Source organism: Pollachius pollachius, assembly GCF_949987615.1.
Source record: "Pollachius pollachius genome assembly, chromosome: 4".
In the NCBI taxonomy this organism is placed as follows: domain Eukaryota; kingdom Metazoa; phylum Chordata; class Actinopteri; order Gadiformes; family Gadidae; genus Pollachius; species Pollachius pollachius.
In genome coordinates this window covers 12,107,970-12,125,598 of record NC_136937.1, presented here as the reverse complement: position 1 = coordinate 12,125,598, position 17,629 = coordinate 12,107,970, and the positions used below count along the sequence as shown (strand labels likewise).

The window sequence follows — 17,629 nt, the reverse complement described above, 5'->3', positions numbered from 1 at the left end:
GTGTGTCGCAGCTGCCCAGTCACCTTTTTAGATAACGGATCTGAAATGATTCGTGTTATTGAATTATTGAGAAATTATAATGGTTCTCAACAATCAATGTCAGGTGGATGGCAGCCTGCCGCCCGCTGGCGGACCGGTATGTGCTGGCACACGACAGGACCAGCGATCCTTGTCGGAAGCGTAAGGTTAATGTCAGTGTGCAGAAATACTCAAATTCCGGAACAGAGGTTTCCAATTATACACTGCCCTCTGCTGATGGTCCAATTTTTTTCGGTGTTTCATCAAAAACATAATTGTCCATGCGTGACATTTTAGTGTATTTTAAGTGAAGTATCAAAATCCAATTTGCAGAAATTTCATCTTTCTATTGGCGTTGGCAGCAGCCGAATGCCTTGCTTTATCAGGCGAACTGAAAAACTCTTCCACCTCTTATATTTATATATTTTTTTCCTCCAACATATCTCCTCTTCTCACTGCTTCATCTCTCCTTCGCTCTCTCCTCAGTCCATTCCCTTCCACCCCATGTCCAGTGTAGCCTTTATTCTTTTTTAACCCCTTTCATCTTTCTAACGTGGCGGCCCTGAGGTGTCTTCCACGTACCCTTCAGAAACCCCTGCCCACCTCCTATCTTCATCTTTAACTTTAAAAAAAAAAAAAAACAATCGCTTAGATCTTCCCTTCCGTCCGCCTGAACCATCTGATAGTAGTCCTCAGTTGTCTCCCTTTCTCCTTGGCCTTGTACCTCCAACCTTCTCACTTCCAACATCTCCCACTAGGTCATGTTTCAATCTCAGTACAATCCTCTGTCCGTCGGTCCGTCTGTCTCACTCTCTTTCTCTTTGAAAGATGCATGAAGTTAGCCCTGACTCCCAGCCGGGCCTCGCTGGCTCCTTCACAAACCCCTCCCGTCCGTCAGCTGCACAATACTAGTATTTAGACCTTGACAAATAGAACAGAAACTTCCATCCTCGTCAATCTAAACAAACTCAGTCCTGACCAGCGTCTCTCAGACACTGTCAGACCCACCAACAAAGGAAAGGCCTTACCAGTCAGGCCAGAATCGGTGTTTGTGCCTGGGCCAGGCTCGCAATAATCAACCATTAACAAAATGTATAAAGAATGACGCCCTGGAATCACCGAGTTGTATGAGTGACTTAATGATGCCGGTTCCTAAGGCCCTTCCACCATACAGCGCTGTCCCCTATCAACATATGGCCGCTCGACATAGGACGCCATTTGCGCCCTGAACTCATGCAGCGCGGAGCATAACAAGGAAGTTCTGATGTTGCTCAGTGGGGCAAAGCATTCCAAATAATGCACAAAATTGAGGTATATTTTAATTTCTAGGATTAGTTAATTCTCAGAGCTCTGTGAATATTGGCCAAATACATTGCAAGAATAGGTGGCTAGGTTGTCTCCTAGCAACCAATGTGTATTTTTGCCGCGGAGAGCTTCGACGCAGACTCCTTCCTGTGTCCACCCGTCACTCATCATCTGTGTGATTTTCCCCCCCCCCCTCCCTCCAGCCAAGCTGAAGCTGGAGGACCGGCTGGCGGCGGCGGCGCGGGAGAAGCTAGCCCAGGCCAGCAAGGAGTCCAAGGAGAAGCAGCTGCAGGCGGAGAGGAAGAGGAAGGCCGCCCTGTTTCTCCAGACGCTGCGGGCGCCAGGCTCCGGGGAGCCAGAGGCAAAGAGGGCGGAGCTGGACCCCGTGACGCCCCGACAGGTGGGTGGACCCGACCGAGCTTGGTTGAAAAGATCCTGGGTTAGTCTAGCCCTGAGAGGAAAGGGTGTCGGACCTCCTGCCCAATGGCACTGGGTGTGAGGCAACGTCCAACACCTACCTGTAGGCATCCTCGAGATGCCTGCTCCTTAAGGATATTTATCCGAAGTCACTTGAGGGAAACCTGTCTTCCAAATGGTTGAATAGTAGTCATTGAAACCTAAAGGTTTAACCTGTTCCGTTTTGTATTTATTTGATTGTGCAGTTTGTTTTTCTGATCGCTGTGCTTTTGGTGTGATGTGTGGGTGTGTGCACACTGTTTTCTATTAAGCATCAAAACGATGATCAACCCATCCTCTTCATCAGATGACTTGATTTGGAAGAAAGTCGTGGGGGGGAAACGAGACTCCGCCCTCAAGAGTTTTCACGTCAACTCGAATTATCACGAGTTGACGTGAAAAATGATAAGAGCCTCGCAGGTGACGCAGCATGAAAGACGTCTGGCCTCATCAGTCGGCGTTAATGTGTTTCTCGCTTTTTCGGAGGTAGAAGTGCTCATCTAGTTCCCATTTGCCTAAACAAACATAAGCCACTTAATGCTCCAAACCCTTTCCTTAACGATGCCACCTAGCCTTGACTCGGTCGCATCAATCCTCTCCACCGTCTCCATCACGCCACGAGCAGACGGCCCCACACAACGTCAGTCGTGTCTTTTATCCCGTCTTTTGGGGCAAAATAATAACCAGTTTCGTCTGGAATCAGCCCATACAGCCTTCAGGTGCCAAACAGCAGCGAATGAAGCAGGAACCCCATTAACCTCAGCCCCTGCGTGGCTTGTCCTTGACTGACTACCACAGGCTTGTTGTGCTTGCTGCACATCAATCCCACAGCCGCTCTACCGGTCTGAAGGTGCCCAGGTCATTCTGCTCATGTATTTTTCGAGTTACCCTTTTAAAGAACAGGCTGGAAAGGCCATGGCTGCGTTCTTCTTCAGCACTACCAAGACAGGAGCATAGGGTTCAGTGCGATATGACTACCGGCGCGCTGTATATAATCCTTACTTAGGTCATTAAGTGCATGAATTGAGAATATAATTACTTTGCCGATAATGGATATGCAAAGGCACCTGATTGATTGGGATCTAAGGCTAAACGGTTCTCTTGTGCGTAAACAGTTGCTTTAAGTGCACAATTAAAAATAACTTGGTTGTCATTTGCAGGTAGGCCAAGCGCATATAAACACTATCGGCCAAACCTGAGAATAAACTCTTCCTTAGGTCTATGAGACTAAGGCTCTCTGTGAAATAATAGATAATAATATATAGATATAATATATATCAAAATATCTACCTCAAAACAGTGTCAATGATTATCATGTTTGTGTCAAATTTGAAGGCACTCTTCGGAGGCAAGGCAAGGTAACTATATTTATATAGAACTTGTCATACACGAGGCAGACTCAAACTCACATAGAAATGAGTTTGAAACAATAAAAATAAAATAGATAGGTCAAAGAAAACAAAGGCAAAGTAAAGTCAAGATGGACAAACGTTTTTAAACCCCCTCTCAGGGGGTTTAAAAATGTGGCGGCCAAGCTGAAGCGGTGTGTTTCCTTCCTCTTCGACCCTCGATGTCTATTCAGCCTTTTCATTAGTGGCTACTGTAGTTATTCTAAGTAGTAAACTCTAGGGGAAAAAAGCGGAGCCTTGGGAAATATTTCCCTTTGGGGTCCACCGTGTTTAAACACTTCGTCTGACCTCCCCAGGGTTGTTTCTGCTGACAGTACCCATATGAGCTCTTCCACTGTAAAATGAACAGCAAAAGATGATGACTCAAATCTTTGGTTCAAGGTAACTTTGATAACGATGATAATAAACTGTATTGATTCTATAATATTCAGCACGCTGCTTGGTCCGCACATTAAAGAGGGAGAGTTGGTTGGAAGGGAGGCAACGGAAGAGGATGAAAGAGAAACATAGGGGCACATGGGAGTTACAAGCAGGCCCCTTTTTTCTCTTTTTTTTTGTGATTGCCTGTTTACCAAAAAATCATGCAGACTTTTTTGGGGGGACTGAAAGTAGTTTGTAGGTTTGGGCAATTTGGCCTAAGAATAAAGTCGAGTTTTCAACCTAATAGACAATTTCCGATTCAAACCTAGATTTTTTTCGCTTATTCTCTTAACAAAGGTCTGAGAGGGAGAAAGGCTTCCCGGACAATTACAGTATAACACTGCGGTGTGTGTGGAGCTATTTATTTGATGTCTGCTTCCGATTGTGGCCTTCCCAGTATAACCCCACAATGTGTGGCACATTTCATATACAACCTTGCTCATTATGAAGCCCGAACATAACAACGTTACTAAGAAAAGTCACAAAGTTGCCGGGGGTCATGACACGTATTTTTTAAACAGTGTTCGGATCCCAGCCTAAACAGCGGGTTCACTTACTGTGAAGGGAAAAACAAGTCTGCAGAGTCTAAAACTTTAATAACTTTTCGGTTCAGCCATTTCACAAACAGTAGGAAAGAGTCGTTCCTACTTTAGTCTGAAAAAACCGCCCAGCCCTAGTTGTTTGCAAAAGAAACAACTTCCAATTTCCATGACATGTCTGGAATGAGAAGGGCTGTGTTTAGAGATATCAACATTGGTATTAATAACCCTCTGACTTTGGCAGGTGGAAGCAATGGCCCTGTCAGCACTCAAATGCCTCCCTTTCCCAGTACTCAGACTGCCTAATGCTTCACCACCGCTCTCCGTATGGCCGGCCTCATGAGACTTGTCGGTTGCACGTCCTCCGTTTTCCCAGTCGTGACCTCACAACAAGGGCGAGTTGGGAATGGCGTGTTGAAATGGAGCCATCTCGTCATAAAAACGGATGGAATGGAGCCAGTGTCATGCGTTTACTACAATAAAATATTGTCTGTGATCTGTCACCTTTTCCCTTGAGAAGAAATCTGTGGGCTGAGATTGGAAAATAATGTCCATAAATGTTTAGCTGTAGTTTTAAGCAACTGTTCCTGCGTATAGTAAAGTATTTTAAACGCCATACTCCACTAACTTTTGGTTTTTGTTAAGAACATTGTAGTGCATCAAGGATTATGGCTGTGTCTCAATTCAGGGGACGCATCCTTCAAAGGCTGCATTCGAAGGCCGATTGCGTCGCTGCGACGGGTCAAGGCTGTCCCATTTCGAAGGCTCCTTCAAATGCGACCGACAAATGTAGCCTTCTTTTCCCGGATTTGAAGGATCCAGCGGCTGGATCCTTCACGGCCCAAGGTATTCCAAGATTCATTGCGCGTTGGATATTTTCAGAAATGGCGTCGGAGAGAGCGGAAGCGGCAGTTGCAGCGAATTACATATTTAATGACAAAACTATGTATTTTTTTTTTTTATATATTAAAATAAAGTTGGGACTATTTTAAACCAAAAAAATAGACCAAGTGTACATGTTTTAAACCAAGTGTGCACAGGTTACATTATATGGGACTTTTAAAATCCTTTAAATGCCTCAGAAGTAGAAATAACTCATACCTTTATAATCCAATATCTGATTCTTACCGGTCAGATTCTTTAAATTCTTAAAAAGAGAACAGGCTGTGCGTAGTTTGCTAGTGTAGGAATGTTGCAGTGCCAGAGATTTTTTTCTCCTATTCTCAGTGATCTAACTTGAATTCCCCACGGAATTCCTGGATTTCTCGCCTCTAAATTATTTTATAGATTGAAGTTGCGGTTGGGTATTTTTATATATTTTTCCAGCGTTTCCTCGTCGTGTTGTTCCACTACTGTGCGTATATACCTCCCACACTCTAAGGCTAAAAGATGGAGAGATAAAGTCTCCTGATGAATGCTATTCTTGCCAAACTCCATTTTGCTAGCACGTAGATCCCTCAAAACCATCTAAAAAACACAATGGCAACGAAAGCCTAGCGTTTCAGATAACTGACATCTAACTCCTACCCCAACCCCCGAGTTTTCCGGGTCCTAGCAGCCTTACGGCTCCCACTCTTCATAATGGCCCTGTTCCCCCTCTGTCTTGGTTGTCTTTGCTCCGCTGAAACGTTAAATGATTTTAAAATGCACGGCTTGGCTACCTGCCAGGCTTCCAGAGAGATCTTTCACAGCTCAATCTCACACGATTCAGAGAGCTGTCAGATGTGTATCCTTGGAGATCCTTCTTTCATTTCTTTCTTTTTTATATCACTTTGCATATTTTCTCCAGAACCTAGGCATCTATCGCTCTGTGCTGTTAGACTGGGAGACTGCGGAAAGGTTGTCGTGGTACTGGAATATTGCCAGACGCAACTCTTACAAACACTTTTGTTTTGATTACTGTGTACCAGTGGTGGTCTGAGTGTGGTCCCTATCGTGTGCCACAGATATTCCCAGTGGTTAACCCAATCCCCCACTTCCATCTTCGCTGGGCTGTGTTGTGTATGGTCGAGGGGGTTGACTGTGTGTTAGTAATTGTTCCCATGTCTTCCCTTAACCAATGAAAATGAGCTTTCACATAAACAAGCCATTGACCTTTTTGCCTGGAAATAACAACTCCTTAATAGGGTCCTTTTTTTTATAGAGCAGGGAGAAGGACAAAGGAAAAACATCATTCTCAACGGAATATAACATTTTCATCACACTGGTTACTTAACTCCATTTAATTTACAACCCGACTGATATTTGATGTTACGGGCCACTAGCAATCATTAAAAGTGTATATATTCAATTTAGAATATCACCTGTGCTCTAATCCCTAGCCTACCTGTTAGTACCTCTTTTCCCCTGGAATGTCCCATAACACCCCTTTAGTGGTGAACTCGCCTTATCTAAGGCACTGTGGATACGTCTTAGGATAACTTGATTAGGAACAATGATATTGCATGTTTTAAAAGTCGCGTCTCAATGCATGGTTAATGCATGCTTTGTTTGTGCGTTCCTTTAATTGCCTCCACTGCAAGACGCGTGCTTTGACTAGGCTTGTATTCTGGGTGCAGTGTGTTTGTAATGATTTATGGGCTGTTTGTCGGTGCATCTCACTGAATCAGGGTGGCTGCCAGACATGCGTTCCGTCTTCACAAAGAGAGAGAAAGCCCAAACACATTCTTTTTCTCTATGTAGCCACTTTGAATGCTCTTTGAGATTATCACACTGAAAAAGACGGGTACAATTAAACCTGAACGTAACACGTATTGAGGCAATTTGTTTTGGATGTCGCCCTAGACTGGAACGCCAACTGGATTCTGTGAGAGAAGGAAAAAGCAAGTGAAAATCTGCCGGAGCTGGTCAACCGAGCTAAATAGCTGTGTCTAAACAAATCGACCTGTAAGCAAGGTGTCAACCAGCTGAAAGGAATGAGAAAGGCTTTTGATTAGGGTTGATTTTTGAAGGCCAATAAAAGCTGGGTCTAACGAAGCATTTTTGAAATCGTCAAATGCAAGAGTCGGGATCAACTCTTGTGTGCTTCGTTGTTGTTTTTTGCTTCGGACATTTGAGACCTACTCTACTGTTTAAGCGTCAAGCTCATTCTTGGGAGAGGTTTTAACCAGGGTAAGACTGCTGATGTGTGCTGCTGATGTCGTGTTGGCGAGAACAGCGATTCTGCTCCGCTTGTATAAACCCTTGCTGTTTTCCCCCGGACCTCATCGTTTCCTTTGTGAGGAGAACGATGTGTAAGCTGGTGTAAACTGTCAGATGTAAACATAATGTGCGGAATAAGCAGCGCGGGCCGAACGCCACCTCTCCCGCTTGTCAGCGCTTCAGCGCGCGGCATTGATCATTCGAAGGCTGCAACTTTGTAAGAGCGTGTTGGCTTGACTTGACTACAACGGGAGTGACGGCTGGCCTGTTGCCTCTCGTCAGGTGGTCTCCCTGCAGGGATTTGGGTTAACCACACGGCTGAGTGCCACTCACGGTTGACACAACAACGGGCGGTCTTGGCTTTCAACATCACAAACTAGTATTTTGTTTTAAGTTTTCTAGTATTAGTTAAACAATCCAAGCTTGTTCTCCTAGCCAGCCGTGAAAGAAGCATGCCACTGTTCACCACCGATGCCGTCATTAAAGCTGCTCATCCAACCAAGTGGAGGAAAAAATCGAAACGGTGATGAAACGGATGCTGTGCATTGAACGTAAGCCGGTATCACCGCTGCAATCTCCATATGCATAAATATACACATGCTCCACACCAGATGGGGCAGCTGAGTAATGGGGGGGGGGGGGGGGACGAAGAAACATGCAGACGAGGAACCACGAGGGTCAGAGCGAGTGACGTGTGAACGCTGAGCGATATGCACAGGGGACGTCTGCGTTATCCCAGACCGCGATGATTCCCGACGGCAGCAGGCGGCTTCACACTTACGCAACGTAAGCCTGCGTGTTCCGCCTGATCCACCTGATAGGTTGCGTGCCCGGCGTCTTTCCTCTTTGAATCACCCTAAGTGGGTTAAGGATGATGTATACCAGAAATGTAAGCCCTCTGGGCCCAGGACCGCCTGCCGCCGCAGCTGTTGCTGCTCCCGCTTGCTCTGCATCTGACTCACTTTCCTTTTGAGGAACTGCAACTGCGCGGCACTCGCTCTGTCATTTACAAATTGAACATGGCCGCGTTGAATAAGACAAGAGCCTTGATTTTCATCTTTAGGGTAGAAACAAGATGCTTTGTAGGTTGAACGATTGTTCCCTCTGTGAAATGTTAACGCTTGCGGGGCAATGTGTAGTACGGCGTAAGGTCTGCTATACATATATGGTTATAGACGCGTATGCTTTCAGTGGCTCTTTGAGATCTGCCCTGGGCTAACCCCATTGCGGCACCTGTATATCATTCAGCTCCGTCCCAAGCAAACATGAAAGAAACGAGCACTGCGGAAAGCGAAGCCAAAGCCCAAACACACTAATGGAGCCCCGGAGCCGAAGAGTCCCATCCAGAAGCAAATCCAATTGTTGTGCATAGAAAGATTTCAAGTCATTACCATGCAGGGATTTATCCTTGGTGATCATTGTTTGACGTGAATGGAATCGCACTCGTTGAAGCTTTTTCATTCCCACCGCTATAAATCGATGGCCCCGGTGCTGAGCAAAGCCCAAATTCATTTCTTACCCCTCAACTTTGAAATTAAAGCTCAAGAAACAGTGAAAGATCCCAGCAAACTTCAATAGATCTCACGCTAATGCGAACTGCATCCAAATCCACAGGCCGTCGTCCCACTTGTTAATCACGTTGTTAATCTCTCTTGTCTAGTTAACCAGCTAGGCCTTGTTTAGGGTCAATATCGCATTGGTTTGGGCGGTATGCAAAATGTGAGACGGCATCAGAGAAACACAGCGGAAGAGGGATGGGCAATAGATGGTGAGCCACACAGTATTGTATCCCTGGTGATTACCGTAGTTAAAAGTTCCTTCGGGGGGCGAGGACATAAAGGCCGAGTGACTGAAATGAGCAATGGTTTGCAAAGGACAGCCGTAGAGGGAGCCAGAGGGAGAGGATCCTCACATTCATCAGTGGAAAGTTCAGGTCACAGCCTATTCCCCCGATCATAGAGCCTCTGCTCTCAGCTCTCCCAACAACTGTGCTGCTTAAAATAATAGATTCATAGAAACGATTTTCTTTGATTATTTCATAGTGCGCTTCATTAACATGTTACACAACTCTAGCTGAAACGAACAGCGACAGGGTGGAGACTAGTGCTAGGAGATAGTTTGCCTGACCTGATTTCCGTTCCCCCCTGTCCTCCCCTAGCGCTGCGAGGCTCTGGTGAAGTAGAAAATCAACATCATCATCAGTCCTCCCAAATCCCTTACTCCGTCCCAGAGTGACGAGCAGCGCAAGGTTGGAGTCGGGAGCCTGCCCACGCGGCATCAGCGTTTAGCCGTCGGATAGATCATTCCTCGGGCAAAGCGTGACGGTTGCTCTCTGGCCCTTCCCCGGGCCAACCCAGAGGTTTATGGTTCTGTGTTCTGTTAGTCAGCAGCATATGTTTCAAAGGACAGAGGACAAAGGACGTTGCTAGTGTTATTGTGTTGGACTTTTTTTAATCAAACCCCATTAAAAGGGGTGAGTGTGTGTGTGTCCCACCCATGCAAGCACGCTAATTTTACGCGCATGCAGACAAAGCCTTTTTGTCTGGGGTCCGTGTGTTTCGCTGAAGTCTGCCGGACACCGGCACTCATTACAACAGGCGAATTGGGCCATAAATCGTGGCTTTGTATCTACCAATCGCATCTGCCCTGAGCAGCACCCCCTGACTTGACTCTCTAATGAGTTATCCCGCTAATCCATCCTAAGGATGGACTCCGCGCGTATTGAGGGAAGTCTCGGCCTCCCCTCCTAATTACTCCTGGAGCGGTGGCTCCTAGGTCTTTGCGCATGCAGCGCAAGTAAAGCATACTATTTACCACCGCTTATACAAAGCTACTGGCTCCCCTTCGATCCGTCGATTGAGGAGATTATTCCTTCATCATTTCATTAATTGGATCATCATTTCTTGACACAGTGAGAGAAAGAGAGAGAGAGATCTTTAATAGAGAGTTCATAGAGAGAGACATAGAGTTCATGTGTTAAATTTCTGTTCACGTTCTTATTTTCACCTTGATGTTTCCGTCTTTTTATGTCTTGATTGCTGCCTAGTAACACAAGCAGATAGGTGGAATACCAATATATGTATATTGCTTTTTGATCTTGGGATGAAATGCCTTGGGCTTATGTTAGACTAGACTCCGTCCTTGTCTATATTCAAACTCTCCCCCCTCGCCCAGCGGGACAGATCGCTGATGAAATAATAGAACCATCCAGCTGAAAAGAGAACCAGTCTGATTCCTTTTGTTCTGGGGGCTCACGGAGAGTTTAGCTCCCCATAAAATAGTCAACCCTTCTGACAGACTGTGTAATTTACTTAAGACATAAGAGCACTTTTCGTTTCTCTTTGAGCTGTGTCGCTTTATTTCCCTTTCCATCTGAAAGAAGTGGACTTCTCATGTGGTTTGGCGTTTTTTGCCTCCAGCGGGCCATTTAGGGATCTGGTATCTGGGTGGTCGTGTACTTCTGCTCCCTTTCTTATTTTGTTTCCAAAGGCAGCTTCACGCCGCCCTGATTCGTTGCCCTACTTGTTTCTTATCTGTCCATCTTTTCTCTCTCTCTCTCTCTTGTGCGCTCCTTTTTCTGTCTTTCACTCTCTCCATCTCTCTCGCCCTCTTTCCGTGTGTGGGTCTTTCTCTCTCTCTCTCTCTCCGTCCCTCCCCGTCCGTTTCTCGCCTCCTATTCATTTCCTTAATGCCCCCATTAGAAGCTGCAGGGAGGTCATAGGGGCCATTAGGCGACCATATGCAACGAGAGCAGGATTTTATCCCCAGAGAGAAAGAGAGAGAGAGACTGTTGCCTGTTAATCCCCCCCCCGCTGCCGGTGACCCCAATCAGTGCAGAATCCAAATCTTGAAGTCTTAAAGTCAGTTAACATAGGAGAGGATGGATGGCAGTCACACACACGCTCTCATACATAGAACACAAACTTTCCCCCCCCAGCCTCAGTTATCCGCTGATCATCAGGCTGAGCTCACACCGCTACACCCCTTGAGGTTAACACGCAGACCTTTTCAGTATTTCATAAGCCCTTACACGCAACCATTCAGTTTTGTGTGTGTGTGTGTGTGTCTGCGTTTTACCAATTACCATTTTCAACGTTTGTTGTATGTGCCCACGTTTAACAATGAAAATAATGTTACACAATGCCGTACATCCCCAACACAGTGTCTGAGCTTATCACTTCTTACCTGTATTCTCTTTGATGAATCAATCCAGCTGGAAATCTATCCCTTTCCTCCTGGTGAACCATGTTGTGGTTCTCTGTCTACATTCAAACCGTGGGTAAAAAAAACAACAGATGTACTGTATTGCTGTCCTGCTTCGTTAAACAATTCGGTCAATTCAATGAAATTAGAAACCTGTTCAAATGTATTCGATTAAAGATCAGGTCATTTCAGGGCAAACCTATTTATTCAAACTGCTGTACTCCGTTTATTAATCAGAATTGAGGTGTTGACACCAATACTTTATTATTCATTAATGAACCAAATGTGGTCCCGACTTATAATCAGAATATTGCAGGGAGTCAGGCTGTCAGGCTTGTGTGATTTGTTGAAGAGGAAAATCAAGAGATACTTGATTTCCATGAACCGTGCCTGTTTATCCCTGTTGAAGTACTGGTATTTATTACAGACTCTCGTCTTTCTAAAATGTAGCTCTGAACTCAATGGGTCCTGCATCCGCTAAGCCGTTACAGTGTCGAAAAACAGGGCCCGGATCAGCCTTCTTATCTGATACCGGAGAAATGTTAAACTCCTTTTCTCTCTTATCTTTGCACTTATGCGTCAAGCACTATTAGGAATTGTCGAGACCAAAGGTATATACAGTACATTGTCACAGTGTCCGGGAGCGACATGGTAATGTCCGTCCCTGAGAAGGTGACCCCTTTAGCAGAACACTCTCACACACATCGAGCCAATCTTTCAACGCTTGGACAAGCGCTGTTTTTTTTGCTTTTTTTTTGGTCTCCTCTGTCAATTATTCCACATCTCACACTCAACCATTTCTGTATCACTGCTTCACCCTCCTGTCTCCTTGGCACACAGGTTGGCTTAATGATTAACTAGCCACCTTTCTCTTGTCTTCCTAATGGCTCTGAGGAGCAGATGTTTGTCATTCTTAGAACAGCGCCAGCAAGAAGCGAGGTCACATTCAACCTTCACCAACCCTTCCCACCCTTCCAATCCTCCCTCTTTATTCTTAAATTGTTCTCTTAGATTATTCCTATTTAGTAATTTGGGAAACATTTTTTTTTTCCAAAGGTGACCAGCAGTGTGAATAGAGACACAGAATCAAGAAGTTGTCTTGCAAGGGTTCCTAAAGGCTGGGGATCGAACCCACGTACATTTCTTATGGGTGTCGAGGACTCCAGCCACTCCGACACTCCTCCTTAGTACTCCTCTTTCGCCAGCCTTTCGAGGTATGAGATGTACGTTTCTGGTTCAGACGTCTCTGTGGCAGCAGAGTGGTGGCTAACCATATTCTCAAATGTCAGCCCTATTTTCAACCTCAGCCTTCCCCGTTGAGGTTGGTCCTCCCTCGGTCTTGCCGTATGCTGACTGTATCAATGTACACTTCGTAGGAGGAGGCTTTGTAGAATATATGATGATGATCTTTGATATCCGTTTCCCTGGGTTCAGTTTGGACAGATGTGTGGTATGAGCAATTCTTTCAATTGGTCTGTTTAACTTTCTTCAAAATTGTTGAACTTTGAAATTCCCTGACGCGCCAATGCCCTTTATCCAGCTTACATTGCTGCTGCGCATCATTTATTTGTGAGGTGCAAATTGAACAACACATAGAAATCAAGTTTTATCCGGGATAGAGAACAGGGATGATTCACACAGTGTTAATAAAGTGCATTCTCGTCAGAGATCGCCTTTCTCTGTAGCCATCCGACTGTCAGCAGGAATCTGAACATAATTTAGTGTTATTAGCTCCTGATGACGTGGCAGAAAGTGGGAATGGCACAAATGGGATTTTTCCTCGCCCCGTCGATGTTGAAGCATGTCACCCTAGAGTGCGGGCCAGCGCACCCGGATCGCAGACGTATAAGGCACAGTCATGCTCCAGGACAGTACTGAATATGTATGCAGTTATACCCTTGAACTCAACACGTTCCCTGAGTGAGTTCTCATTAAATGATTAAAACAACTACGGTTCGATTGAGGGCAGGTCGCAGGCTGTTGGAGCTCCGGGAGAACTGCAGCTCATGCAGAGACTTCAATAACAGCATGGAGCAGGGGCGTCTGGTTTTAACTGGGGTGTCCCTCCCCGAAGCTACAATACTCCCATTCGTGTTTGATGGGTTTTTCCTTTTGTGGATCACTAAAGCAAGATCTGCAAAATAGCGGCTCCTATGCAGCCGGTGTTCATGGAGGGCTATGTGCTATAGGTGTTCACGTAAACCTTTTTTTCGCTGAGGGACTGGGATGGTCTGTGTGGGCACCAGGGTCTAAAGACGACAGCGTTGTCGGGCCTATTTCCAGACCAGAAAAGAGGCTTTAAATAATAATATAGGAGACAGCCGGAGTAGGAAAGTGATGTAGAAATGTGTTATTTTATGTATTTTCTCTCCATTTTTTCACATACAATTCAAAGAATGACCACATCTGGGTCTTTTGAAATCCTTATTTTCCAAAAGTCTGTATTTTGCATATTTCTCCAAAGTGAGGGTCTATATCTGTGGCTCTGTGGCCCTACTATTCAGAGCAACCAGTTAGAAGGAGCCTCCGCACTGAGTGTGTGTTTGTGTGATGGATTATTAAGTGTAAGCTACTCAACTATACTGTATTTAACTACTACTACAAAACAATTAAGTGCAGATTTGTGAAGTCTGGTGATTATTGACCCATAACCACAATTTGATTGGTGATAAACGTCATTTCAACACATGTTGTTCTGTGTTTAAGTAGTTGTAGTAGGAGAACAGGTTTCACTTATTCTTACCATCTGAAAATGTGCTCTAAAGGCTGATCTATGTTGATGCTAGCTGTTCTTGATCTGACTACTCTTTTATCATCCTCATCGTCCCCGCTCTCTCTCTCTCTCGCTCTCTCGCTCTCTTGTTCTCGCTTTCTTGCTCTCTTTCATCTCGTTCATCTCAACTCAGGTCAAAAGAGAGAGAGGTTGATGAAGGAATCTGTAGAGGGAAGGAAATGGGTGAAAAGCGAGCCGCAGTCTTGCTTTGAAAAATAGCTTTTTATTAGGGTTACGTTCCTTCAGTAACTTTCTGCTGAGTGGAACCACTTTTGCATTCACGCACACACGCCTACGTGTGTGCTGTGGATCTGTTAATGTCTAAAAAAAGAGCCATTCCAGGCACGCTGTGCTGAACCACTTTAACCTGCATTAAAGCCCTCCCCAGTGTCGCATCTTGTAAAATAAGGCGCCTCATCTCAACCAGACACAACCTGGCTAAATGAAAGACTGTCGACAATGACATAGAAGCCTTTCTGTGATCAAGTGTGCTCCAAAGTAAAAGTGAAAGCCTAGACACAACACTGATGACGTGATGCCCTGTTGATGAGTGTCTCCAGGCCTCTGCAAGCAGAGTTCCAAACAAGGCTTTTGTTTACTGGCTGACGGTGACTGAAGAAGATCTTCATAGACAGCCATGTTTTTTACAGTGCAAATCAGAATTCCGGTTGCGGAAGAAAATCACAACAAATCACGGCAGCCCATCGTACATAATGGCATTTCTGTCATCCTCAGATTTCCGTAAGGTTCAAAATCTTGGAGATTTCACAGGAAAAACAACGTGATTGCGGACTGAACCTTCTATCCGTCCGCGCGGAAACCACTCAAATTTGTTCTTCCTGGCCCAACTTATTTCACACTTTTGTCATTTCACGGTATAACGGAACGTGGCTTCTTTCAGAGCCACACAAAGCCATGTACCTGGCCCTCTAGGGGTGCAGAGCTTTGTATTAAGGACACTTGGGGCTCCAGGGGCCGGGCAGCGGAGAGGGGGTAGCCACGCTCGGCCAGGATCCCCCACACCAGAGAGATTAAGGCCCGGCCCCCCTCTCTTATGTGTGCTCAGCCGCTGATGGTTGGAGGGCCACTTTAAAGGAGGCACACTGGGGTGATTACCAGAAGTGCTCCGGCCTCATCCCCGGAACCAGGGCCCAAACCCCTGTGCTTTGTCTCTATTACTGTCTTTTGGTCAGTAGAACTTTTACTTATTCGCTTGATACAAACATATAGAAAAAAACGAGGGCAAAAAAAACAATATATATATTTGTTCTTATACACTCCAGTAGTAGTGCCATTTCAGCTTAGAAAAAAGAGATACTAAAATCTAGAAAAAAAAGATTCTATAAATCTATCAATTCTTATTGACTATCTCGTAGTAGTGCCATTTCATCTTAGAAAAAAAGAAAAAAGTTTCAATTTCTTTTCTTTTAGTTTGAGATGACCTAATGCAAGCAACAAAACCGGGGCCTATTGAAAGCCAAGGACTTAGACATTTCTTAGAGGGCTGTGTACAGATCCTCCTTCAAAACAACCTCACAGCCCAGGCACCTTACCACAGCAGAGATAGAGCCCTGCAGCATCTGTTGAGGCAGCCCTCCAGATATTGACTTCCTGCAGACGTCCACACAGCTGGGAATTGCAGGCGCTGTCCTTGTTGTGAGAAAAGATGGGCTCTGATGGGTTCCATCAGTCGAGAGGTTGTTGTTTTTCTCTATTGTTTTTCCCTGCTTTTGTCGGGCTTCAACTCACACCATCCAAAGTCCTCAAGGTGGCTCTCACTCTGCTATCACCCTCATCTCGGGGTTGCAGCACGTTACTCTCTCTCCCATGCTCGCTCCTGATTGGTTCCTCCTGTCCTCTCCAGGTCCAACCGCAGCTCTCGGTCGCCACGTGCCCCCCGCCCCCCCACACCTCCTCTTCCTCCTCCTCCTCCTCTGTGGCTCCTGCGTACCTCCAGGACCAAAGGGCCCCCGTGGAGCACCAGGGGGGCCACAGACCTAGGGAGGCTACCACCACCACCGCCACCTCCTCCTCGGCCCACTCTCACTCCCACTCCCGCTCCCACGCCAGCTCCAGGGGGGCGGAGCCGGAGCGCAGCAAAGGGCGGGACAAGGACAAGAAGAAGAAGAAGCACAAGAAGAGGTCCAGGTCAAGGTCAAAGACCAGACACGCCCTCCCCAGCGCCTACAGGAGAACCAGGAGGTCCAGGTAGGCTCACGGCCACAACACACACACCTCAATTCTAACTCTTTAGTCGTATTACATTTTAACTCGACATTCTCACCGATAATTGACTGGCAACTGATGATCTTGATTATGGCAAAAAAAGCATTACCCTCACAATTTAAATGGTTCCATACAAATGCCGACTCGGAATGGAGAAACCCAAACTACTTTGAATTTCTTATTTAATCTGCCCCAGTCTTTCGGAAATGAATCAGTTCAGTTCATCAGTTCATCAGCCATTTACAGGCCATTTTACCAGCCCTGTAAATGGTTTAGAGTTTATCACAGCAGATACAACTCGATTTCTTAACTGTTTGCTCTATTTGAAGGGTTATATGTAGCTAATAAATGTAAAATCTTTTGGGGGTTTTAATTATGATTTGGCTTCATTGATAACACGTCCAGACTCTTAAGAACCATCATTTCCACCCCATATTTTGCAAATGTTGTGTTGTCCTCTCCTTGAAAAGCAAGCCCATTTTTTATTGGGTGTGTGTGGGTGTGTGTGCATCAGTTCATATCGCTTGGGCCCTCTGGCCTCCCCTGTAGCTTGGCCTGCTTGAGGATGTCAGTTTGACGATCGTTATCGTGTTACTTATTGTCAGCGAACCAAAGCCTTCGATTTAATAGGACAGATTATGGAGCGCCTTTAGAAAACGTAATGGTTCCAGGTTCCTCATTTAGAGCTATTTAATTGGTTCCTGTTGCGTTGCATCTTCAGTGTCATACCTGTCTGACGGACTGTCTAATGGAGATTTTGTGTGTGTGTCTGTGTATGTGTTCTCCTTTTTCTTTAAATCTATTTTGTTTTTGCTTCTGCCAGGCAACGAATGGAATATCCAAGGAGTGGTTTTTGCTGCTCATTAGCAGCAATGATCAGTCCTTATGTATCCCCCTGCAAATCTCTCTCTCTCTCTCTCTCTCTCTCTCTCTCTCTCTCTCTCTCTCTCTACCCCTCTCTCTACCATCTCTCTACCATCTCTTCACGTCCCTCCCCAGCACCTTATATATCAATAATCCGCAGAGAGTCCTGAGATTATAAAGGGAGACTTTGTTTTCCAAAAACAGCCGACTCCAAACCAGAGAATACAGCTACTGCAATGTTTACATTGTATTCACATACACACACTTCAATATGC

General features: G+C 45.6%; 1 protein-coding gene across 2 annotated transcripts in view; it reads left to right on the top strand.

Annotated features, from left to right (window-relative positions):
• The window catches only part of sfswap (splicing factor SWAP), a 76,521-nt gene that overhangs the window by 45,265 nt on the left and 13,627 nt on the right, over positions 1–17,629 (top strand). For both annotated transcript variants that reach the window (XM_079735255.1, XM_079735256.1), the window contains exons 14-15: positions 1,527–1,723; positions 16,129–16,472. In XM_079735255.1, coding sequence (XP_079591381.1) covers positions 1,527–1,723; positions 16,129–16,472 — 541 coding nt within the window. The remainder of the gene's footprint in view (positions 1–1,526; positions 1,724–16,128; positions 16,473–17,629) is intronic.